This window comes from Ictalurus punctatus, chromosome 20 (genome assembly GCF_001660625.3).
Source record: "Ictalurus punctatus breed USDA103 chromosome 20, Coco_2.0, whole genome shotgun sequence".
NCBI lineage: Eukaryota > Metazoa > Chordata > Actinopteri > Siluriformes > Ictaluridae > Ictalurus > Ictalurus punctatus.
In genome coordinates this window covers 19172469-19197495 of record NC_030435.2, presented here as the reverse complement: position 1 = coordinate 19197495, position 25027 = coordinate 19172469, and the positions used below count along the sequence as shown (strand labels likewise).

The 25027-nt window shown below is 40.5% G+C and overlaps 1 protein-coding gene across 2 annotated transcripts; it reads left to right on the top strand.

Moving 5' to 3' along the window:
* Positions 1 to 118: 118 nt before the first annotated feature.
* Positions 119 to 23683, top strand: vapal (VAMP (vesicle-associated membrane protein)-associated protein A, like). 2 transcript variants are annotated; one of them, XM_017496148.3, is made up of 7 exons: positions 119 to 276; positions 14319 to 14471; positions 16242 to 16345; positions 19725 to 19805; positions 20743 to 21051; positions 21736 to 21918; positions 22537 to 23683. In XM_017496148.3, exons 1-7 carry the CDS (start codon positions 219 to 221, stop codon positions 22696 to 22698), a joined length of 1050 nt encoding a protein of 349 aa, XP_017351637.1. In that variant the 5' UTR covers positions 119 to 218; the 3' UTR covers positions 22699 to 23683. The 2 variants fall into 2 exon arrangements, with proteins under 2 accessions (XP_017351637.1, XP_017351638.1); XM_017496149.3 differs by lacking the exon at positions 20743 to 21051.
* Positions 23684 to 25027: the final 1344 nt, after the last annotated feature.

Sequence of the window (25027 nt, the reverse complement as noted above, 5' to 3'; positions counted from 1 at the left end):
GATAGATAAATTGAGTTTGTTTAACTACAGAAGAATAAGATAATTGAGAGCAGTGTTGTTGTACGCGTGTTTTGGCGTGTGGGATCTGCGTGCGCGCTCCCGTGTGTATGTGTGTATGTGTGTGTGTGTGTCAGTGCTGAGGGCTTGGATTTCTCCGCGCTCCCGCTCGGTGGCTCTCTAGAAACGGCGATCCGGCGCTGCAAATCCCCCCGGCAAACATGTCCAAGCTGGAGCAGGTCCTCATCCTCGATCCTCCGACTGATCTCAAATTTAAAGGTAAGGCAAGAGCGCTTCCGACCCGCAGCTGACATCCGATCTGGAGAATGTTTTTAATAAAGTAAACCACAGATTTCACACTCCCACAACCTGCACCCGCCGCCATGTTTGAGGCAGGGGAACTCGGGCAACTGCGGATCCCCGGGCTCGAGTGACGTCGCTATGCGGCCCAGCACTCACCTTACTTCGGCTAGCTTCATCGGATAGCTCGGCTTATGCATTACACAATACAGCAAACACGATACAATTTTTTTCGTTTTGGTCCTAGACTGGTATCTTATTTCATTTCTTGGTCATTTTTTTTCTGAATACACCCTGGTCATTTCCGTGCCCGGCTTCTTTTTTTTGGCACCGAATTGATTAGCTAGCATCTGACGCTAGCGTTAGCACGAGCTAGTCAGTGTGGATAGGGTTACAGGGACGACGTGGATGTTGCTAGCTAACTAGCAGGTGCTGATGTGGGCTACTTTGCTGTCGTAATTTAGCAAAGTTAAAAAAACAGTTGTACACTTCACACACACAATTGTATGCTTAAATGAATACGACGTGTGTTTTACAAAATGTGTGTTTAATTAATTAGTTTAGACTCTTCGGGTTTGAATTGAAGGTTGTCAGATAGCGAGTATAGCTCAATAAATATTTGATGCTATGCAAGACAAGGTGCACTACAAGAAGATAACGTTCCCGTTTCATATTAATTTGAAGCAAACCTGTTGTGTTTTTGTCCCCATTACATTTGGTTATTATGCTTATTTATAAAAGTGATTTAATTGTTAAATTTAGCTAGGAGGCTCGCCTTAATGAAGTATCTGAAGAGGGCGGGGTTCTTTAGCCAAATGGGACTTTAGCAGGATGGGTTTAGCATGGAGCCAGGGTGTGTGCACAGATCAATTCTGCCTCATCATCATCTGTACATTACAGACGCCTCATTTATCCTACATTCAGCAGTCTGTAGATTGGCTTTAAATTATGCAAGATCCGCAGTCTGGGGGGAAAAGACACAGGCTCATAAACCTGTAATTTAACATCGCTGACAGTTACTCGAGCAATAAAAGTAATATAGGATCATCATCTGTGTGCCATGTTTCATGCTATCAGGTTAATATGCGAGATTAAATACACGAATATGACCGAAAAGGACAACGTAAACATTCAGCCAATTAAATCGCATTATACATGTCACATGACGTCTTCTTTAACCAGTCACAGTGTGGGTTGTCACGCGATCAACGCAGTAACGAGAAGAAATATAACTAAAAATGAGGTTTTATAATGGGAAATTATTTCCAGATATAATCAGACCATTAGAAAATGTAAATATATTTTCAAAACGTTTAGTGGATTTAGATTTATAGGTTTAGATCATCATTAATTCTTCACGTTGGTATTTGTGCCCAACACAAATTATTCTGCAGGGATTTTGTCAGATAGCTGAAATCCAAGAAAAAAAAATAAAAATTATAGCATATCTCATTTACATGAACGTGAAATCCGATCTTATCAGACATGTATATGATTACACGTATATGGTTTCAAAACAGTTAAAAAGAGATTTTTTTTTGTAAATGTGACTCAACCGGTCAACTCAGTTTATTTTATTTTATTTTATTTACTTGTTTGTGCTGATGTCATGGATTTGCAAAAAAACAGCATGGTTGCAAATATCATAAAGGCAGGTCAGGGTAGGACAGTAAACTGTGTATTTATGTACGGACATTGAGCCGGACCTTGTCTAACTGCAGTATCTGTGGTTCCAGCAGCAGCAAACATGGCATACATCACTGTTCCCTGTGACAAATACTTAAGAACTGTGATTGGACTTTGCTGTTATGTAAAACATAATTCACAATGAGATTTCCATGCTGTCAGATAGCTGACTAACAAATGTTTGTGACCAAGTCTTGGTCAAGTACATGTACTTAGACCAGAATGTCAGGAGATCAGTTGATCAGGTCTAGTGAGACACCTTGTCTTGAGGAGTTTTTGTTGGACATCACTGGCAATCTCTCTCTCTGTCTTCTTCTATAATCAGTGTCATGGGGTGGTTAGGACTTTAATGATGTTCAACATGATGCTGAATACCTCAGCTCACTTGCAAACTTTGTAGCCTTATGTAGCTGTTCTACAGGTCTGGCCCTTGTATCTGTGGTGTAAAATGTTACAGATTGTAGGTACTTCCCAAAATTGTGGTCATCCATGTTTTGATTTTCTGCTGGAAAAGAAATAAACAAAGAACTAATCTTTTTAGTGACCCACTTGAATTACTCGTTCCCGCTTCCCACCAAAGCAAAAACTATGCTGTGGTCATACATTAACTGACCCCACCCATCCTGAGCAGTGCTTTTGTTTTCCACGATTAATTACATGATCTGGCAGTGAACCTTGCCTGCAGGTACAGGTCGACTCGAGTATCCCTGCATCGCTTGGCACAGAGATCTCCCCAGTCCATCGGTCCAGGGGGAGCGGCTTTGTTTAGCTCCTGTTTACACGATTCTTTCAGCACCGAACTGCTGCTTGAGCTTTGGAAGGGCCCGAGCGGGCCCGAGCGGGCCCGAGCGGCTGTGTCCACTGAGCTAAAAACAGCAGCAGGACTGCTCCAGGCGACTGAGATATCTCTCTCGCTCTCTCTCATCCACTCTTTCTTTCTCTCTCCATCTTCGTCTGCTTCTCTATCTTTATCAGTTCTCCTTTGTGTGTGTCTAATTTCTTCTGTCTCTCTAGTACTTGGACTCATTCTGTCTTATTCTTGCTCTGTATCTACCTCTCTTTCTCACTTTTTCTCTTTCCCTCTATGTCCCCTATTTCTCGTTGAGTCTCATGTTTTTCTCCATCTCTCGCTATCAGTCTCTCTCTCTCTCTGTGTGTGTGTGTGTGTGTGTGTGTGTGTGTCTGTTTTTCTCTTGTGCTCTCTGTCTGTCTGTCTGTCTGTCTTTCTCTGTCGTGCTCTCTCTCTCCCCCTCAGTCTCCCTCTCCCCCTCGGTGTTATTTATAGAGACAGGGAGGCCTGGGAGACTGGTACCGAGTGAGAGTGGAGGAGATGGTGAAGCCGCCGTAGAGAAAGGACACAGGCTGCTTGGTATAGAGTAGTTTTGCAATGTTGTCCTCCTGTCAGACAGAATATTCAGTAATATATACAGTTACAGCTTCTAGTGTACTGTAGACTACAGGTAAGGAACAAATATATTGGTTGTTTAATTCGTCTTGATTTTCAGGGTTATATCCTGGTAGGATACTGATATTTTCTTCAAATGTAATGACATGAATTGCAGATTAACCTGCCATACACCAATCAGATTTTAGTTGGATTTAATTAAAATCTTATCAGTATACAATGCAGATACAAGACAAAATGTTCAGATGTATAAGGGTAGCTTCTTGCCCCCTAACCAGCCATGTGTGGGCATTTCTAACACATTATACGCAGAGCAAGATGAGTAACCAGCACACAAGCATGTATCTTAGTGGACTCGCTCACTAAGTGGCGTGGCACGGACGTTTCTCAGGAATTAAATTTACAAATGGAAACTGAATTTAATCATTAATCCATTTATCAAACGGGCAGGTTTCCGAACCCTGTTTTTCTTCAGTGTCCGATTTGAAACTGGAAGGGAACTGCGAATCGACCTCACCTCATGATACGAGTGGTTTAACAGGCCAGAATGACAAGAGACCTTGGTTCTCATTTAAGAAAAATCCACAGACTCTTATCTCTCGGAATTCTGCAATAAAACCACTTTTGGGATAATTTACCCAGCTGGAAAATGTAAAAGTGGGTGACCAGGCAAAAGCAGAAGGTGGAAAAATATAAATCGCACATGTTGTGTAGTATGCTGTATAAAAATACATGCAAAACTGACCACTTAGGAGACCACTTGAGGAAAGAGTGGCGTTGTTTTGAAGAGGCGTCGAAATTCCAATCCATTTATTCCAGAAAACATCGTTGTGTTCTCCACAACCAAAACACTAAAGTGTTTTCTGTGTGGTGTGTATGTTCAGGTTTTGTTTTCTGCCAGGAGCTCTAAAGACAAATAATAGAGGACTCGGTGGATGCCATGTTACAGAGGAAACGGTGCAGATCTGTACAGTCCCATTTGTTTGTATTACTGTAGGAATGCTATAAAGAATGGATACTGCACTGATGGATGAAGGACCAAAGCCAAATCTCTGTGAGATCAGGAGTTCATCCTTAAGTAGTACACTTATTATCTGTTACAAATCTGGCCATTAGAAAGCAACTGTGATTTGTAGTAGGCTATGGTCTGAGTCGTAATGAGCCGAGCCCTAGGTTTGGCATGTTCGATTTTTCAGATCCGAATGTGTGAAACAATCATCCTTATTCTTTTTAAGAAAGTTGAAGAGTAAAGAGACTTACGGTGACGAAAATAACTTGTTGCATTGTGTAACACTGTGAGTCACGGGGTTTTTAATCCTTCACAAAAAAAATATTTAGGCTGCTTCATGAGACCCAGACCCTTCAGAGGAATGAAGACTAGTATGGAAATGTGAATTGGTTTGATTGCCCTGGTCATCAATTGTGGCATTTAATACAGGACAGCATCTCACCTGGCTAAGTACAAGGTGTATGCTAAGCTGATTTATATGTTTGAAATGACAATTATTTTATGGTCTTTTCTAATTGAGGCTCAGCTTTCAGTCTAGACAGTTCATCACATGTACTACTTGGATATATTTTCAAAATGCACTTTTGAGCCTTCTTAAATTGAACTGATCTAGCTCAGCAATTTTTTGGCGGAAAAGATGAAAGCAGAAGTGTCAGAACTAACACTTTACGAGTCGTTGTAATGGTCCTGATAATAGGAAAGTGATTACAAATGCTGTAGGTACTCCTGTGCCTTTCAGCATAGATGCATTAAAATTGCATAGTTAAGCCCATTGTGGTAGGAACCAAAGTGTGTTTATATACAGGGTTGTACAGTTGCATAGTTTTGTAAGTGTGTATACAACTGCCTGGTAGTTACTGTAAAACACTGATCAGCCATAACATTCAAACCACCTGTCGAATATTGTGTAGGTCCCCCTTGTGCTGCCAAAACAGTTCTGACCTGTCAAGGCATGGACTCCATAAGATCTCTGAAGCTGTGCTGTGGTATCTGGCACCAAGATGTCAGCAGCATATCCTTTATGTCTTGTAAGTTGCGAGGTGGGACCCCCATGGGTCGGACTTGTTTGTCCAGCAATCTTACGCATTGGATTCGATCAGATTGATATCTGGAGAAATTGGGGGCCAAGTCAACATCTTGAACAAACTGACATGTTCCTCAAACCATTTTTGAACAATTTTTGCATTGTGGCAGCAGGGCAGACCATTGCCATGAAGGGGTGTACTTGGTCTGCAACAGTGTTTAGGTAGGTGGAAAGTGTCAAACATCCACAAGAATGCCAGGAGCCAAGGTTTCCCAGCAGAACATGAGCCCAGAGCATAATACTTCCTCCACTGACTTGCCTTCTTCCCATAGTGCATCCAGTTGCCATCTCTTCCCCATGTAAGTGATGCACACGCACCCGGCCGTCCACATGATGTAAAGGAAATCGTGATTCATCAGACCAGTCCACCTTCTTCCATTGCTCCATGGTCCAGTCCTGATGGTCACGTGCCCATTGTAGGTGCTTTGGCAGTGGACAGGTGTCAACATGGGAACTCTATCCTATCTATACACAGCAAGCTGTGATGCACTGTGTGTTCTGACACATTTCTATCATAGCCAGCATGAACAACTTCAGCAGTCTGTGCTACAGTAGATCTTCTGTGGTGTCGGACCAGACGGGCTAACCTTCACTCCCCACATGCATCAGTGAGCCTTGGGTGCCCATGACCCTGTCGCTGGTTCACCGGTTGTCCTTCCTTGAACCACTTTTGTTAGGTACTAACCACTGCATACCGGGAACACCCCACAAGACCTGCTATTTTGGAGATGCTCTGACCCAGTCGTCTAGCCATCAAAATGTGGCCCTTGTCAAGTCGCTCAGATCCTTTGCCTATTTTTCATGCTTCCATCACATCATCTTTGATAACTGACTGTTCACATGCTGCCTAATATATCCCACTCCTTGACAGGTGGCATTGTAATGAGATAATCAACGTTTTTCACTTCACTTGTCAGTGGTTTGTGAAAGGACTATATTGAAAATGGATGCTATTATTATATTAATATTAACTGTTAATATGCTGGTTAGTAATGGAATACAGATGTAGGAATGGGCAATGTGGCAGATGTATCATATCATGATTTTACAATACAATCTAAACCTGTTAAATGCTGTTCAGGCCAATCCAAGTATTGACCCACTGGTTTCTTGCTGCATGTTCTTGCAAAAAAACAAACTGCATCAGACTAAGTGGTTCATCCTGTGAGAGACATGGCTGAGCCACACACATTTTAACCAGACAGCCAGATTTATATAATTTTTTGGAGTTATGAGAAGCATTTTACTACTCCTACCCATCACTATCACTAGAACTTTCACTGGTAGTGTTATGTAATGGGGAAAAGGACGCACACACACTCGACCAGAATGCGGCTAGTTCGGATTTATTAACAAGCTGTGTTTTGCTATTTAGTGGAAATATACTACATATCATGATCTTCCCCAGAAGATCCTTGACACTGGAGCATAAATAGACTGAATAAAAAAAAAAGTCAGACTACAAATCATCTCCGACCTAGTTTTATGAAACATGACATCTAAACATCTTGTGGCTGGAATTAGCACCTCTTCACGCTTTGGAAGGAAGGCAAATGCTACAATCTTGTGACTTGTTTTATTTTTTGAGCTGTGCATTTTTCCTCCTGAACCAAAACACACCAGTTTGTTGATCTGTCTCATACAAATACATTAGGCAGTGTATTCGGATCATATAGTAGCCATGTTACCAGCCCAGCTAATTAATTAATGTTAACGAACACCTTGCTGTCTGTTATTCCTTAAAAATAAGTTATTTATTGTCCAATTATTTTTGCTTCCTCATGTAGTGTAGAAGGAGATCTTTCATCCACTGTTGGATCGGTTGGAATGCCTTTAATCACTGTGCCATGACCTGAGAGAGTCCAAGATGGTCAGCGCTGTACACGATTGAAGAATTCTTCTCTAATGATGCTTGCTGTTTTACTTGAGCATCTAAAAAGTCTGTGATCCTTGGCTCGTTTTCTTTCTGTTTACCAGTTTGGTGTGCTCATTTGACTCTGGATAGTGCAGGATGCCTTCGGGGTAGGTTGATAGAAAATGTAGCTTTTGTTTTCCCCTTTAGTAAGTGTATATATAGGACCAGTGTTTGTGGTCTCCCAGGGTGATTAGGCTTTTATTTATTTATTTATTTATTCATTTATTTATTTATTTATTTAAGTTCAACTTTCAAGTGCACTGATGCTAATGTGTTTTTTATGTTCGGGTGCAGTTTAGCTTTAACATCAGCCGTTCAGCTATTACAGATGTTAGTGCTGAGTGATGAGTCCGTAATGGGTGGGCTTGCGGTTACTTGCTGGGTGGGATTGGCAGACTTAGACCTGGCACTAATATAACTTCAACAGGACTTTCTCCTTTTTGTTTGCTCGGAGAGGATTTCAGCTTTCAGGCTGCTTTTCACGTTTGCAAGGTTCAGTCATCAAGTGTGATTTGTTTGGGCAGGTGAGAACACAACAATCACACTCCGGTGTGAACCAAAACAACTGGAGCAGAAGTGCCAGAGCGATGTTGTCTCGGTCCACTAGCAAGGAAACTCTAGCTCTCTTAGCGAGTCAACCCTGTATCAAGCCAACTGCATCGAGCATGCAGCATATTTTGGACAAGATACAAACTAAACTGAGGGAGAGAACTGTAGGGCATTTTGTTTAGATAGAAGTAGCTCATGATGATGTTATTACACTACTAATTTATTTTTTACATTTTTTAAAATTAAATATGTGTTGTAAATTTGTTTAGTGCTTGCACAACACAAGCGTTCTTGTTCTCTGAAGTTGACAAAGTTGAACATCAAACGTTCAGCTGTATATTTTCAAAACAAGTCTAACGTCATCTGATCATTTTGGAGTGCACCAGATGGTGGCTAATATGCTAATACGAGTCATGCTCGGTCATAAGATCCAGAGATTTGTTCTAATTGAACTTTTTAATTTAATTAATTGACGTGCCAGTCACTGGCGTGCGAGCAAAGGCGTGGAGCTCAGTAGAAGGGATGTATGTGTGTATATATTTGTGAGTGGAAGCTAAATCAGCTAAAAGTGGAAATGTATATTAAGGAAAAAAAAAAAATCGATCTCTCCATTGGAAATGTAAGACTGTGAGATGGTTTCTCTGAAACCTTCTATTAAACTGTAGCGTATCCAGTGTACCGGTGACTGTATCGAATTGCTGGATACTTAATTATCCTCCACATGGGAACCTCTGAAGCTTCATGAATAAAATGAAATGGGTATTGTGGGTCAATCTAATACCACAAAGGGTGTGAACAATCTGCAGCACATCCTGTTATGTGATCAACATCTAAAGCCGTTCCTGGCAGACTCTGAGAACCAAAGAGGAGGAGAATTTTGTAAGTAATAGTATACTACTAACTGAGAAATGATTAATGCGGTACGAGAATATAGACACTGATAGTCACATGGTCACAACATTTCTCACAGCTTGAATCAGTAAAGCCATTTCATAAGTGTTGAGATCAGGTTAATGGATTTGAACTGATGGATCTTAACACTGTTGAACACCACCGTCTGTCTGAATCACTGGACAGTGTCAGTGGTGGCTGGTGTAAAAAGAAAGAATATGAATGTTCAGACATTGCTACTGATTTAATAAGTAAGGAATAAATCTGAACAGGGCATGCTGTGATGGGAAAATAATCAATATCTTTTCAGGGAGGTGCCCTCTAACGCTGTCAGGAAAATGTTCTATTCCACTTATACTTATTGCCAGTACTAACATTTTTATTTATTTATTAATGAACATATCATATGTTTACAGTTACGTTTAAAGTTGTGGAATGTCCATGAGACGAGTTAGTTCCTGTTATCACTTATGTTACAGCAGATATAAACAGATATAAAGCCCCCCCCCCCCTGTTGTAGTTAATAAGACATAAATGCAGTTTGTCATCATACAGAGAAAGTGCAAAACCCTCTATCATGAAGCCTTAGTTAAAGCTTTATCTCTGACTGTTTCAAAGCGCTAACGCTTTGGGCTCCTTCCAAAAATGCTTACAAACATCTCCTTAGAGAAAACTTTACCAAATCAAATACACACCATACAAGCCCTTGTGTAAGCTGTTACTACAGAAACTAGAACATATAAGAATTAATGTAAACCTCTCATTGGAATTACTGCCGGAGCTACTGTCAGAGCTGCTTTAATAAAAAACGAATCAACCTTCTGACTCATCACCATTGAGAATTCAACAGCAGTGTGGTATAATAGGATTTTACTACCTAAACTACATTAGAGGTTGATTTACAGTGACTCATTGATTCCAGGATAGCTAGCTTGTCTTTAATTGATGTGTTGTAAATTATGAACAGTTGTGAGTAGTCTTCTGTAAAGTCTCACAAATTTTGAGTGGGTTACGGTTGCCCATGTTTTATTAGTAGTAACACGGACGTCATCGTGCAGGCGGGGTTAAAAATCTTTTCAAAACTATTCTTGAAGCATGCAACTTGGTGTCTGCTTATATTCTGTAGAGAAAGTTTGTCAATGTTTTGGATTCCTAGCATCTTCTGATGACAGGTGCCATCTAGAGCAAAGCAGAGCACATTCTGGAGTCAAGTCTCATTGCACAGTTCTACACTGTTGGAATGTCAACAGTGAAACACCCTCTCCTTCACCACACCCAACTGTAAAGCAAACAATCGCTGGAGAACAATGAGGCTGGTTCAGCAGTCACTAAACTGTACGTTCAGTATGTCAATGAGTAACATTTTAAACTATTTTTATCAGTTGCTCCACAGACACAGGACAAATTACGCAAAACAAATGCTGGCTCTGTTATGCTGTTTGTGTTTAGCTGGCTTATGTGTAAAGCAGCTTGTCTGCTTAGTGGGAAAAGTCACTGCAAATCCTTCAACTGATCACCTTTGTCCTATGATGAAACATTTCTATCCTGATGAGCATGGTCTCTTCAAGGATGAGCCCGTGCATAGCACACTCCACCACTACCAACAAAACACCATATGACCAAAGGATTATGGACACATGATCGTCACACCCATATGTGGGTCTTCCCCAAACTGCTGCCACAACGTTTTACCACAAACCATGCCACACAAGAACTAAGCGAGGTCCATGAAGACCTGGTTTGCCAAGGTTGGAGTGGAAGAACTCGAGTGTCCTGCATAGTGCCCAGACCCCAACCCCACTGTACACCTTTGGATAAGAGTGGAGGTTATTATAACGGCAAAGGTGGATTAAATCTGGAATGGGATGTTAAACAAGCACATATGGATGTGATGGTCAGGTGTCCCCAAACCTTTGGGCATGCAGTGTCTGTTATACAATAATATATTAAGGAATCTTTTAATGAAACTTGAATATCGCTGGATATTCTGCTTAAACAAGAATAACTTCATTTTTTTTTTCCAGATTGTTGTAATCTATTACTACATAGTTCTTTCATGTCATCTAATGTCCAGGGTTAATGATTAACCCTTAATGATTTAACATGACATGCTGACTCATTTACTGCAGTTCTTTCTGAGGTGTCTTATCTTCCCTTTTGATTCTTATCTAACCTTTTAGAGGTTGAGAAAACTTTGATTAATGATGAAACAAAATCAATTGGATTTGGATGTTTTCCTACCTTACTGTGCTGCTTGCAGTTATACATTTTGGGAAATTAAAAACACTAGCCACTAGACTTGAATAGGTATGTCACGATACCAAAAATCTAGTAGTCGGTAAAGGCGATACCACGGTGTGGTTTAAAAAAAAAAAATATATATATTAAATAAAATAAAGAAACTCCTGGAGGACATCCTCCTCTGGATAATACTGGCAAAAAGAGAGAGAGATTGGGATATATTAGTTATCAAAGACTGTCTGACAATGAATAATAAAACAGTGCTAAGGTGCACTCCTAAACACACACACACACACACACACACACACACCCACCCCACCCCTACCTTATACTCTGAATGCAAGCATTAGTTTAAATTCACTGATATGGTGGCAGGCCAAAAAGATTTATTGAAACCATTAACATTTCAATAATTATTAGTGACATTAGGCTACATTTAGCTGACAGGACACGGGCTGAATGGCGATGCATGGTGGCCCATTAGGAGGTTGTTTATAACACTGCAGTGCATTAGTGTCGTTAACAAATAACTGGCTATTTCAAACATTACATGGAGCATGGCGTTAGCTGGTTTCATGGCTGCCAGCTGCCTCAGACAAACAATATAGGGCTCGACTTTCAGGTGTTTCGCCAAATTCCATTTGTTTCCTTGCTTTGTTTGAAATGAACGATAGCATCGGTTGCACACCGGCAACAGATGCTACCTTTCCTCTCTTTTCCTCTCAACGAGTCGGGGCGGAGCTAAAATTGTCGCCATCTTCTGTAGTTTTTCCTGTGTGCTTGTAGGCGTTCTTCTTTACCACTTGTGGACCGACTAAAACACTTGCGCATATTCGCTGCCCCCTTTAGTTTCGGAAGAATTGCAACAGCTGTACCTTCATTACTACCGGTACCGACACTACTGCAGAAAAACAAGTACCGTCACGCTTTAAGAATGTTGGAACCGACTTGGTACAGAAGTATCGGTTCTCATGACATCCCTTGACTTGAATGATGTCCCATCCAACCTGAGAGGGGGGGCGAAGGCTAACGTGCTTCCTCTGAGACACATAAAGCCAGCCAGGTGCATCTCCCCAAACTGTTGCTCATGCTGCGTATACCCTCTTCCACATACATAAGCTCACAGATTCCTGTGATTGGCAAGTGTTGCTGTGATTGACAGAGGATAGAGTGTAATTCGAACACCGCTAGTTTTGTTCTCCTGGTTACTGAAAGCTGTGGCATCCTTGGGTTTCAAACTTGCGATCTCCGACAACACAACGATACATTTCCCAGCTTTTTGTCGAGCTTTCAAACACAATAGCATATTACAAACTTTGTTTGAACAGGATAAACATGCGTCTAAAATTCTTTTCCTTTAGTCTGTGTCAGCATACTCAATTTATGACAAGACCGTTAACTTCGTATTAGATTACATTAGTTACCATTTTTGACAGAGATTGCGCAAGCATATTAGAACGTCCACTTGCCCATTAGGCTATATAATAAATTGATTTCTCTGCCATGCCTATCTAATCTAATCTTTATATGACTTCATATTCATACATTGACTGTTGATCAGTAACTCACTTGCTTTATTTTAGAGTACTTGTGCTAGTCATGTCTTGGTACGTTGTGTGTGTGTGTGTGTGTGTGTGTATATATAATGAGTTTAACTGTAATGTAATATTCTTTAGCACAACATTTGTATCTCTATAGCATTGACAACCCATAATTTTGTATAGTTGGTGTAGTTTCTCTTTTTACTCTTCTGGCATTGCATGATGTAAGTATATACATCATTGGGAAGTACTGGAAATCTCCCACGTTCAACCAGTCGACTGCTTGCTATTAACGTATAGGTTAATAAAAGTCATCAGTAGTGTAGTGCTTATTTTAATTGTTTTGGTCGTGAAACCCCCGCAAAATTCTCCTTTCAAAACCCATCATCAGATTGGGTTTTCCCAGTATTTAAACTGGTGAATCTCATTCTAGAGACCATTGCATGACTGCTGTATGAGGTAAGCATGCACTTCATCCATCTGCCAGATTATGTTCAATTCACACCAAGCACTGAATAGCTCACAAAAAAATAGGAAAAGAAAGCGTGAGAGAATACACTAGGAATAGGCTAACAATGTTTAGTGAAGTGTAAACAAATTCAACCTGAACACTTCTCTCTGGGGTTTTCTCAGTAAATTTTCCCCATCGGGGTTCCTCAGATGGTGTGAGTAACAGCAGTTTCAGCTTGTGAAAAGACAGTCAGATGGTGACCAGTACACCTCTTCAAGAGTTCTCAAAATGTAACCACTGATCCAAATAGGCGTGAAATGGAGATTTCACGGTTGTGAAGTAATTACGTGAGTAACACTGAATTGCAAGCTGTTAGCGCACAAGGGACTCAGTATGTGCAAGCTGAAAGTGCAGTGCCCCACCCCCAGGGTGGAATTTGTGAACTGTACTTCTTTGAATGCATGTTTTGCTGGTGTTTTTTTGTTTTGTTTAGCCCGGTTGCAGAATATGTAATTACGTATTTAGTCGCAAACAATTTAGCTTGTATGATTGCTTTTCTGAAGCTGTACACTTCTAGACTATAAATATATCTTTAATCTGCTTGGACTCTTCCAGAATGATCAGTCGAGTTTTTGTACTGTGCCAGAAAGCAGGAATGCGGTAAAAATTCATGAAATACTAGTTACTTGGAGAAAGAAACCGGTATCTGAGGGTGGATGGCTGTCCTGATGTGGACCCAGCAAAGTATTTCTGGCCATAGTTGTCAGCAATTTTGTAGAATTGTAAACACGAATCTGTATCAGGTCCGCTCTTGCACGTTTTTTGCGGCCAATCTCACGCGGTTTTACATAAATTCTTCCGCTAAAGGCAGCTCTTCAAGAGTTATTAGTAAGAGAATGTTATAGAATTGTTTTGCTCTCTTTTACCCTCTCTATGCTGATTAGTGAAATGACAACTTTGTTATAAGAAAATAGATGATGAAAACAAAATGTTTGTTTTAAAGATGAACGTGTTTATTGACAAAGTATTGTGTTTTATTCTGAGTTCAAACTACTGTGTATCGTACGCACAGTGCATGGCTCTATTCAAATGTAACGTGAAGCGCTGCTATGAAACAAAACATTAACCACATAATTAAATCAATGTCTTATTTATAGCTCTAAATTAATTATTAATGGTTACGCATTAAAAGGGAACTGTCATGACTGAATGGCAACAACCAGACCTAAATTTTCTCCTATCCCCTCAGGTCCGTTCACAGATGTCGTCACGGCGACCCTGAAGCTGACGAACCCGTCAGACAAGAGAGTGTGTTTCAAAGTGAAGACCACAGCACCACGTCGGTACTGCGTACGGCCCAACAGCGGCGCCATTGACCCTGGCGCCTCCATCAGCATCTCAGGTCAACTTCTCATGTAGCTCTTAAACCAGTGTATTTCAGTGTCCTTTCATCTCACTTTAATATTATATTTCATAACCACCAGTTATGTAAGGGAGTTAGAAAAAGCATAGATGTTTACATCCAAATGTTTCAAGTGCCTGAGAATTCACTAAAAAGAAATGTGAATAATTAATATTTCAACTGCTGTTCTGTGAATATTCAAAAGGCTGATGCAGACTGGTTACAGAGCCACTAAAATACCTGCAACGTCATCATTTATTAATCAAGTAACACTCCGATTTCCTGGTTTGAAATCCTAATCACATTTTATTATTTCTTTTTGTTTAGAATTTTTTTTCTTTTAATGCTCTTATGTATCCACGTCCTTCATGTGTATAAAATTTATATGTAAAAAGTATATGGTCACTGGGTTTATTTCTAGGATTTTGTTGTTGGGTTTCTTTTTTTTTTGTTGTGAAATTCAAACATTACCTTATTGCAGATAAATTTTTTAAAACATGATCACGATTGATCACTTCTCAGTCAGTTAAACATAATCAACTGCGATGGTGTATTATCACACATTGGTCTTCTTTTATCAATCTGAATATGAACATGAAACGTACACAGAAAACGTGCTATCCATGAAAATCCAATTAGATTGGAAACACTTTTGTAGTTTACAAAAATCTTCTGAGCACGTCTGTATTTACGAATAAGGAGGCTCATGAACATGAACCTTGATTGAGCGGCTTCAAATCCTGTGGTTAGCGTGAGTTACAGCAGTTTTGTTATAGTGTTTTGTATTTTATATGTTGAAGTCGGTGCAGATTATGCTGTCAAGTTTCAATCGCTTATTTATTTAATTTGCACGTATAAAATGAACGCGAAACTGTTATGTTTTTCCGACCTTCCGGGAAAAAATAGAAAAGGAGGAGGAATAGCCACACCCTATAAAAGGAGGAGGATTCAGTGTGTGGCTATTTACTGTGTAGCTGATGCAGTGGCTGAGCTGCATTACTGGAAGATTTAGAGCATATCATGTTAGAGGTGCTCTTTCATCGTTTAGTCGTCGTCTTGTTATTTTCAGCTCTCCGTGAGCTTTGCCTTTTATGGAGTTTTGTGGGTGTCATTAAATGTAAATCTACCGTGAACGCGCTTGGCCATTTAGCAACGTGTGCATGTGAAGACGAAGGGAATCGGTGTTACCAATTTTTTTATTTTTTATTTTTTATTTCTTTTTTTTAAATAAAAGTCTGGTGGGAAGTTTTAGTTGGGTTTGGCCTATGAAAACATTTACACACAGCTTTACTAAAAGACTGGGAAACAATGCCCAGTGTGACTAAAGACCAGTCTCATTTGTTTGAGATTTACATATCTAAAGCGATAAACCAAATGTAAAGCCTGTGTGTTCTAAAATGGTTGAATTAGTGCTGAGCAACACTGAGTAAAATTGCAGCACTATTTCTCAGGGGGGAAAAACAGCTGAATGGATCTGCAGATTTTTAGTATCTATATTGGCTGCTATACATAGAGGTGTTAAAAGTATGATCATGGGTAGCTGAATCTGAGCTGGTATTACTCTGACAGTAACGTTTAGAAAAAACAACACATGACGTGACAGAGAAGCAGGTGATCCTTGTATCCAAGTAACGTATTTAGATACTGAGGTTAATGTTTTTTTAGTAAACATGGAGTGTTTTCTTAAATTGTGTCAAAACTGTTTAGCTTAGAAACGTGTCCCATCTGTTTTACATTAATTCAGATTTTATTAAATTTTTTTTTCTGCAGTTATGCTACAGCCCTTTGACTACGATCCCAATGAGAAAAGTAAACACAAATTCATGGTGCAGACCATCTTTGCACCGGCCGCCATCACAGACACCGAGACCATGGTAGGTATGAAGTGGAGGTCTGCGTTGTATTCTTCCTTCTGAATCAGTAGAGGGCAGCAAAGACATTTCTGTGGCCCTGTGTATTTATCAACAATATCCCAGAGTCCCATGATGTCTTGTGCAGGATATGTGCAGATGTTCTTGTGAATAAGAAATGTATTTTAGGCCAACTAAAATGACAGAAATTTTGTAAACATACAAGAACATGTTTAACAAGATGACGTCCTGAACTTCATCACTGAATGAAGGTTGAATGCTTATCAAGTGGGTGTGAACAGCATGGAAAGCTCATTGCAGCAAATTTATCTTCAGTAGACAGTTACATTTTCTGTGCAGATAATAAACATTCTCAGGTGTCCATACCACCAAGCTTAGGTGGCCATTAAATATTCCGGACAGAGCCATACAGACCCTTCCGAAACGACTGGAACAGCAAGGCCAATTCATGTATTTTTGCTGTAGACTGAAGACATTTGGATTTGAGATCAAAAGATGAACAGGAGCGTTTAGAATTTCAGCTTTTATTTTCTGGTATTTATATGTAGATGTGTTAAATAACATAGAACATGGCACATTTTGTATCAGACCACCCAATTTGTAGGCGAGCAAAAATATTGGAACATGCGTCTGACTGGTGTTTCTTGTTACCCAGGTGTGTCCTGTTGATTGTTTAAACACAAATAGCGTCGAAGATCTCCGCTTGGTTTTAGCTTTCAGTTTCACCTGTGAAGACTATATTTGTTGTTAAAAAGGATAAGCTAAACATGAAGATCAGAGAGCTGTCTATGGGAGGAAATCTAGCCATTGTGAAGCTGAGAAAAGAGGGAAAATTAATCAGAGGCATTGCATAAACATTGGGGATAGCCAATACAACAATTTGGAATGTCCTGAAAAAGAAAGAAACCACTGATGTACTGAGCAACAGACACCAAATGGGTCGGCCAAGGTAAACAACAGCTGCTAATGACAGAAACGTTGTGAGAGCTGTGAAGAAAAAAACCAAAACCAGACAGTTATATCACCAACAACCTCCACAGGGCCGGGTGAAGGTATCACAGGCCACTATTTGAAAAAGACTTTGAGAGCAGAAATATAGAGGCCAGAACACAAGATTTAAACCACTCATCAGCCGTAACAGAAAGCCAGATTGAAATTCGCAAAGAAATACAGAAACGAGCCACAAAAGTTCTGGAACCAAAATTAACCTCTGCAAAAGCGATTGAAAGGACAAAGTCTGGAGCCAGAAAGGATCTGCTCATGATCCAAAACATACAAGCTCATCTGTGAAACATGGTGGAGGTAGTGTCATGGCTTGAGCTTGCATGGCTGCTTCTGGAACATTCTCACTAATCTTTATCGATGATGTATCTCATGATGGTAGCAGCAGAATGAATTCGGAGGTTTTCAGGAACATTTTGTCAGACAATTTACAGAGAAATGCATCCAAATTAATTGGGAAGAACACACCGCCAACTCGACAAAGGACTTCATTAGGGGGGGAAAAAGTGGAAGGTTTTAGACTGGCCAAGTCAATCACCAGACCTTAACCCACCTGTGCAGCATTTCACCTCCTGAAGAGAGAAACCCCACAAAACAAACAACAACTGAAAGCAGCTGTGGTAAAAGCCTGGAAAAACATCACAAAAGAAGAAAACAACAATTTGGTGTAGTTAATGAGTCTCAGATGCAGGTATTACAAGGAAGGGATATGCAACCAAATATTAAGTGTTATTTACTTTAATTTATTTCAATACTTCTGTTCCTTTACAGTACTATAGAACTTCTGTTCCTATACAGCCTAAAAATCGGGTGGTCTGATACAAAGGTTTTATGTTGTTTAACACCTAGAAGTAAATACCAGGAAATCCATCTTTTGTTCTGTGTTTTGATCAAATGTCTTTGGTGTACAGCAGAAACAAGTAAATTGGTCTTGCTGTTCCGGAGGAGACTGTAAATCACACCAATCACACTTCTTACTGTTTTCCCAGTTAGACTAAATGTAGCTCAGGAAAACTCCCTGACACCACTCCATAATAAACCCACAAAACCTAGACAGCGGTGTACATTTGTTTGTTCGTCAGACTCAGCAGAAGTCACGCTCTTGTTTACACGTGAAGCATACATATCAGCTTTTACACTGCGACTTCTCATAACGATAATGCTGTCGCAAATCATGAAAGGATTCCTTGTCATGAGTTAACATCCTTGGTCTCAGATCACTTGATAGGATTTAGAGCCTTCGCAATCAGAGATGGTCGACAAAACATGGCAGTGCCAGACATTTTGGAATGTACATGTCAATGTTGCATTATGTGACTATCATGACAGGATCTGAATCGTGTAATCTGATGTGCGGCGCACGTGACCATAACTGATCTCACACAGTGTGCCGCAGTATTTGACGAAGATTTTATTGGTATCATCTTGTCCTGTGTGGCATGGAATGAACTCAAACCGCTCTTACCACACAGTGTAAAGCATTTACATTGAGTGTATTGGGGTGTAACCATATACCCTATCGTTCCATGCAAGGCTCAGGAATTGATACATCTGCAAAACAAACAAGATTCAAAAACATATTCGAGCTACAGAGAGCTATATGCTGCTAAGAATCGGAATGGCTAACGCACAAGTTATTGTGCTGAAGAAGACGCACATCGTGTCTTTATATGACACTTTTATATCTCGGGCATTGTTACATCCTTAGAAAATTATGGATAGAAATTATGTAAGCAAGTGCAATGTTGAGATCAAAAAGATCTGTTAATTTTGGAAACATAATCAAATTTAATGCTTTATTTAAAAGCATAACAAGATGGTGGATTTATTTGCATTTCTGTAAAATTTGTGGGCTAAAGGTCTCCCATCGCAGACCGAGTGCAATAGGAAAATATGCAGTTTAATACCTTAATATCTGTTATTGAAGAATGACTGAAAGGTAAATTGTCTTAACATTTTACATTGAGCCAAAGTTCCACTCGGGGATATAGAGAAAGTCTACACATCAAAACCACACCACAGTGAGTGGTTTAACTGATTTAATAGAATTGTGGGTGCTGGGTCTTATTCAGCCATTCACTGCACCTGCACTACAGTAACGTGTCAGACATTTTCCTGGCTACAGTTTAACCTCAGACTTGAACCAAAAAGACAGAGTCAGTGGTATTTCTTCCTTGCTGGTCGGCGGGGAGGCACGGTTTAAACTAGGTGTGCTGGCATGTGCGCTTGTGCACAAGTCTATGTGTAAATATGTGGTGTGTCTGATGTGATACTCTTTTGCTGTGACTGCTTGTATAGCGTGTGCATGTGTGTGGGATGAGGTTCCAGCTGCTAGCTTGTCGAGGCTGATGAATTGCATGTCTGTGTTTCAACCCTGCAGTGGAAAGACGCAAAACCCGATGAGCTCATGGATTCCAAACTGAGATGTGTGTTTGAGCTGCCTTCTGAAAACGATAAAATGGTGAGTATATGCGTAATGGAGACATGGATACAGAGAAGAAATGGTAGAATAGGAGGAAAAAAGGGTGGACTCAAGGAAGAGGAACATAGAGGAAGGAATATGAAGAAATGGATGGGAAAGGAGAAGTTAGGGAAAAGGGGGACAAATGGGAAATTTAAAAGGAAATGAAGGAAGGAAGGACTGAAAAAGGGAGCAAGGAAAGAAAAATGAGAAGGAAAATGGAGGAGGGATGTGAAGAAAGAGATGGAAGGCAGGAATAAAAAAATATTGGAAAGGAAGGAAATGATGGAAAGAGGAAGAGTGTGGGGGGACAATTGGAGGAAATGGATGAAGGAAGCTCAGAAATGGAAAGAAGGAATGAAAAGGAGAGCGAAGCAAAACTCGGGAGAATGGAAAAACGGGATAGGAACAGATGGAAGGGAAAGAAGGAATAAAAAAAGACGGAAGAAATGAAATGTAAGATTGAAAGGAAGAAAGGTAGGAATCAAAAGAAGGAAGGACATGGAAGGAAAGATGGAAAGGGGTGTAGGAAAGAAATAAGGGCAAGTAAAATCGAAGGAAAGGTGAAGCATAAAACAGGAAGTAATGAAAAGAACGAAATGTACGTAGGAAGGTATGGAAGTAAAAGAAGGAAAAAAGGAAGGAAAGAAAGGGAAGGGACAGAATCAAAGAGAAAAGAATGGAAGAGGTGTAGGAAATAAATAGAAGAGCTATTTTTGGATTCATTGGATTTGACTCATCAGCCACATACATGGAGTTTCTTCTCCACATTCATTATTTTGTGTGTGTGTGTGTGTGTGTGTGTGTGTGTGTGTGTGTGTGTGTGTGTGTGTGTGTGTGTGTATTATATAATACCATAGACAATGCGCACACTTTTTTTTTTTTTTAAATTTCTATTCACCTTTTCTCCTCTAAGCCCCTCAGTGTTTCATTTCAGTCTCAGCTCTTACAGATTGGCCTAGGAACTCCCATGCCTGTGCCCCATGCAGCTGAGCCTGGCACTGAGAGGCCACTACGGCAGCCCCCTCACCTGTTTGCCACACCCACCGCAACCTGGGCCGAGTTCCTCACCCCGATGAGAGCCCGCCCCCCATTCCCCCCAACTTCCAGCAGCCTTAGTGGTAGGAGCGATCTGCAGGGCTTCAGGACTGCGCCCAGTTCAGAGATCAAGAACAGGAGAGGTCATGTGAGTGAGGGTCAGACAGGCAGGCAAGCAGCAGGGCCAGGGGTGGCACACGGATACAGGGTAGGTCATAGGTCAAGTTTTACGTCAGTCAGTCAGGATGAGGCGGTGTACAAATACAGTACAAAGTGTAATTGACAGACAGGAGACATTCTGTAAAAAAAAAAAAAAAGAAAAAAAGAATTTAATAAAAAAGAATGTCAGTGGCTGAAAGTTTGGTTATTATCTCCATAACAAAGTAGCAAAACTTTGACCTACTATTCAAAAGGCATTCTTAGCCTTCACGGCCGCTTTTCCACAGTGTGATGTCATCATGAGCATTGTCCCTGGCGACGGCCCACATCGAGCCGCAAGCTGGGACTTTTTAGCGCCAGTACCGCTCCCATGGTGTGAGCGACAGATTTCCCTCCCTGCCTCTGTGATGTGGTGGGTTTGGGACTCTAGATGAGGTTGTCTTGGCTTGGTCTGTGAATGTACTGAATATCATTTAAGCAGATTGTTGCATCATTCCCCTCCCCATTCTATGTGTTTCCATTACTTTCCTCATCTTAAATACACAGCAGAGGCATAAGTACTAATCTAACTACCTTGACTATGATGACTTTCATTGCCATGTGTAATACTGGATTTAGTGAAAGTTTTCATTCACATCAGCCAATCTGAAACTTCAATACTATTCAAGTCTAGACACTTTGACTTACTACCATTATACACTTCTTAACGCTGTGCTTTTAACGGCGATCGCAGAACGATGTGGATGCTGTGAACAAGGCTGCCCCCGTGTTAGCCTCCTCCAAGGTGGAAGGACCGTCTGCACCCAAACCCGCAAGCGCTGCCCTGGATGACACGGAGATGAAGAAGGTTATTGAAGAGTGCAAGCGACTGCAGACGGAAATGATCAAGCTGCAGGAGGAGAACCGGCAGCTTAAGGTAACATCAGGAGACCACAGCCCTGAGGAGGTGGAGTTAAAAAAATGTTTGACTGAATTGTATAAATAAAAACAGGCCTAAACATGAACCAACATAACTTGGAATTGGAGTTCACTTTTCAACCACTTTGAGACCACTGGAACTCATAACAGTATGAAACCCGGAGTGGTTTATAGCCTCATCATAATTTAAAATGTCAAAAAGATTTGAGTGCTGTCTGCTTGAATTTGTGGTGTGTGATTGTCAGTATAGCATTTTAACTTGCGTTGACCAATCAGGAAGTGGCTTTGTGTTTATGCTTTTGCAAGTATACACAAGTAAAGAGAAGACAAGCCAGTGGAATTATGGCAGAAAAACTGGTTATGCTGTGATATTTTGTTAAAAAGCTGTCATGAATATTAAGGAGTATTATACATAATATATTTGGCTTACTATTTGGCACAGTTTAGTAGAGTATGACATTAGACCCCTTATGCATTCTAATATTTTGTTGGCTTTGGGTATGTTACCATAATTTTAGCATTGAGATGAATCTCTAGGTCTTCAGCTGACACTTTCAAGTGAAAAACGGTTGGTGGCGTGTGTAAATCACATCCTGTGTTTACCCTACTTTCTCAGGATGATGGATTGAGACTGAGGAAAGCTCAGCGACCCGAGCATACGGCCGCCAACTCCAGCTCTCTGATTGGCCGAGAGGTGGCCACCAGCTCCATCCCATCACTCCTGGTCGTCATAGCAGCCATCTTCATTGGATTCTTCCTCGGCAAGTTCATCCTGTAGATGGACGTGTGGAGGGGAGTCTGATGTGTCTGCCTGCCTATCAACCGGTTCCAGAGAGAGGGAGGGAATGAGAGAGGGAAAGAAAGAGGGAGAGCTCACACGGCCTGGATGAAAGGAGAATGTCTTTCTGTTGACTTTGCCATATCATTGGTAGCTGGGCCAGCGGCAGAAACACACATCTGTGCGGCATCATAACGTCCTCAGCCTCACATACGGTTAGTCCAACACGCGAGAGAGAGAGAGAGAGAGAGGGAGAGAGAGATGGAGGGAGAGAAAGAGAGTACAAAAAGCAGGAGCAGAAGTAAGTCTCTTTCCCCTCTCTGTCTCTTTTTATTCCCACACCGTTCTTTTCTTTGTGCAATGGACAGAAGGTAACTCAGCAAAAAGGCTTAAAACACAGCAATGGTTTGAGAGAGTGTTGAAACCATCACACAAAGAAAAAAAAAAAAGACACATCTCAGAGATCCAAATTATAAATGTGTTAATATAAATATTTTTGTCCCCCACATCACCACTACAACCACCACCACACTCCTCGCCTCTCTCTTTCTTGTTTTATTAAAAGTTCAATGGAATGTTAGGTGTCTTGTAAATGTAATTTTAATCCTTTTTAAGAAAAGGAAAAGCAACCTCAATCAAAACAAAAAAGACCTTGTGACCCTTTTCACCCCCGGCAGCCTCAGAAAGACGGCAGATATTTCTACCCTTCGCTGCCTCTCCATTTCCACGGGAACGTCAACAGTTGGGCTGGGAACAAAGATGCCTCCTTTTGTACATTTGTCTTTTTTCCTGTCCCTAACGATACCAATGCAGACTTTTATTACTGTTATATCATATTATTAATATTATTGTTCTTTATTTTCCCTCAATACAAAGCATTTATCCCTACTTGAGGCAAATGTTGACTGAAGTTCGAGTCTACACCTCTCCTGTCCTGTTCAATGCTATTCAACATTAAAGAAATAAATAAAGTGGGAAAAAAAAACTCCATTTGTACAGCTGTGGGTTTTTCCCCCCCATGTGTTCTGTCTGATCCATCCATGTCCTCTTCTACATGTATGCGCGTGTACACATCCAAACCACCATGTTTAAGTTTCCAGAAGAATTTCAGATGGCTATCTTCCATAGTCTCCTTGTGTAAAACTTTAAGAACTCACTTGTGTATATATGCAATAGAACTTTCTGCAACACTGAAGCTCTTTTTAGGTTGTCAAGTAACTAGAACACCAAGTACAAATTATGGAATCACCACACTCTGAGGATGTTCACCTTAGTTTTTTACTTCATTGAAAATAAACAAAGCACGGATATGACACAAAAACAGTTTTTGTTTAGTAGCCGAACAAGTCTGGCTTTGTGAAACATACCTCAAACAACATAAATGAAATAATTTTTATTAATGGCATATTTTTTACCAGATCAAGTAGAGGAAAATAATTAAGGAATTGCCTTGTAATTTGCATTTCTGAAACAAATACCAGCACAAGGTTAATGGTGCAGATTAGTCCGCAGTTAAGAGTGCTTACAGACGTTAACCTTGGACTTTTTGAAAAGAAACATGGCCCCAACAACAGAGTTGTCAGTTGAAACAATGGAAAGGATTATAAAATGCCTTCAAGAAATAAATCCAGCACGGGGTGTGGCAAAAGTTGTTGGTGGTTCCCAGTCAGCTGTGTCTAAAAATTGGTGCAAGTATAAACAAAATGGGAAGGTTATAAAAGGAAAACATACGGGTAGACCAAGGAAGACCTTAAAGCATCAGGATAGAAAACTTAAAGCAGTATGCCTTGAAAATTTAAAATGCACAACAAAACAAATGGGTGGAAACAGGAGTCAATGTTTGTGACAGAACTGTAAGAATTCGGCTGAATGAAGTGTGATTTACGTATAGAAAATCCCAAATGAAAACCAAAGTTAACACCTAAACAGAAGAAAACAAGGTCACAGTGAGTTAAAGAGAAGCAATCATGGAGTGTGGATGATTGGATGAAAGTGATATTCACTGATGAATCACGAATCTGCATTTGCCAAGGAGACGATGCTGGAATGTTTTTCTGGTCCAGAAGAAAACCATCAAACTTCCCCACTCATTTATGATATGGGGTTGCATGTCAGGTAGAGGACCAGGAGAGACCTCAACATTCAATGCACAGGTGTACATTGAAATGTTGGACACTTTTCTCATTCCATCGATAGAAAATAGGTTTGGTGATGAAGTCATTTTTGAGGATGATGATGCATCTTGCCAAAGAGCAGTGTGTTAAAGTGTTTCTTCAGGAAAGGCTGAACAACTCAGTGACCTGGCCAGCAAACAGTCCGAATCTCCTAA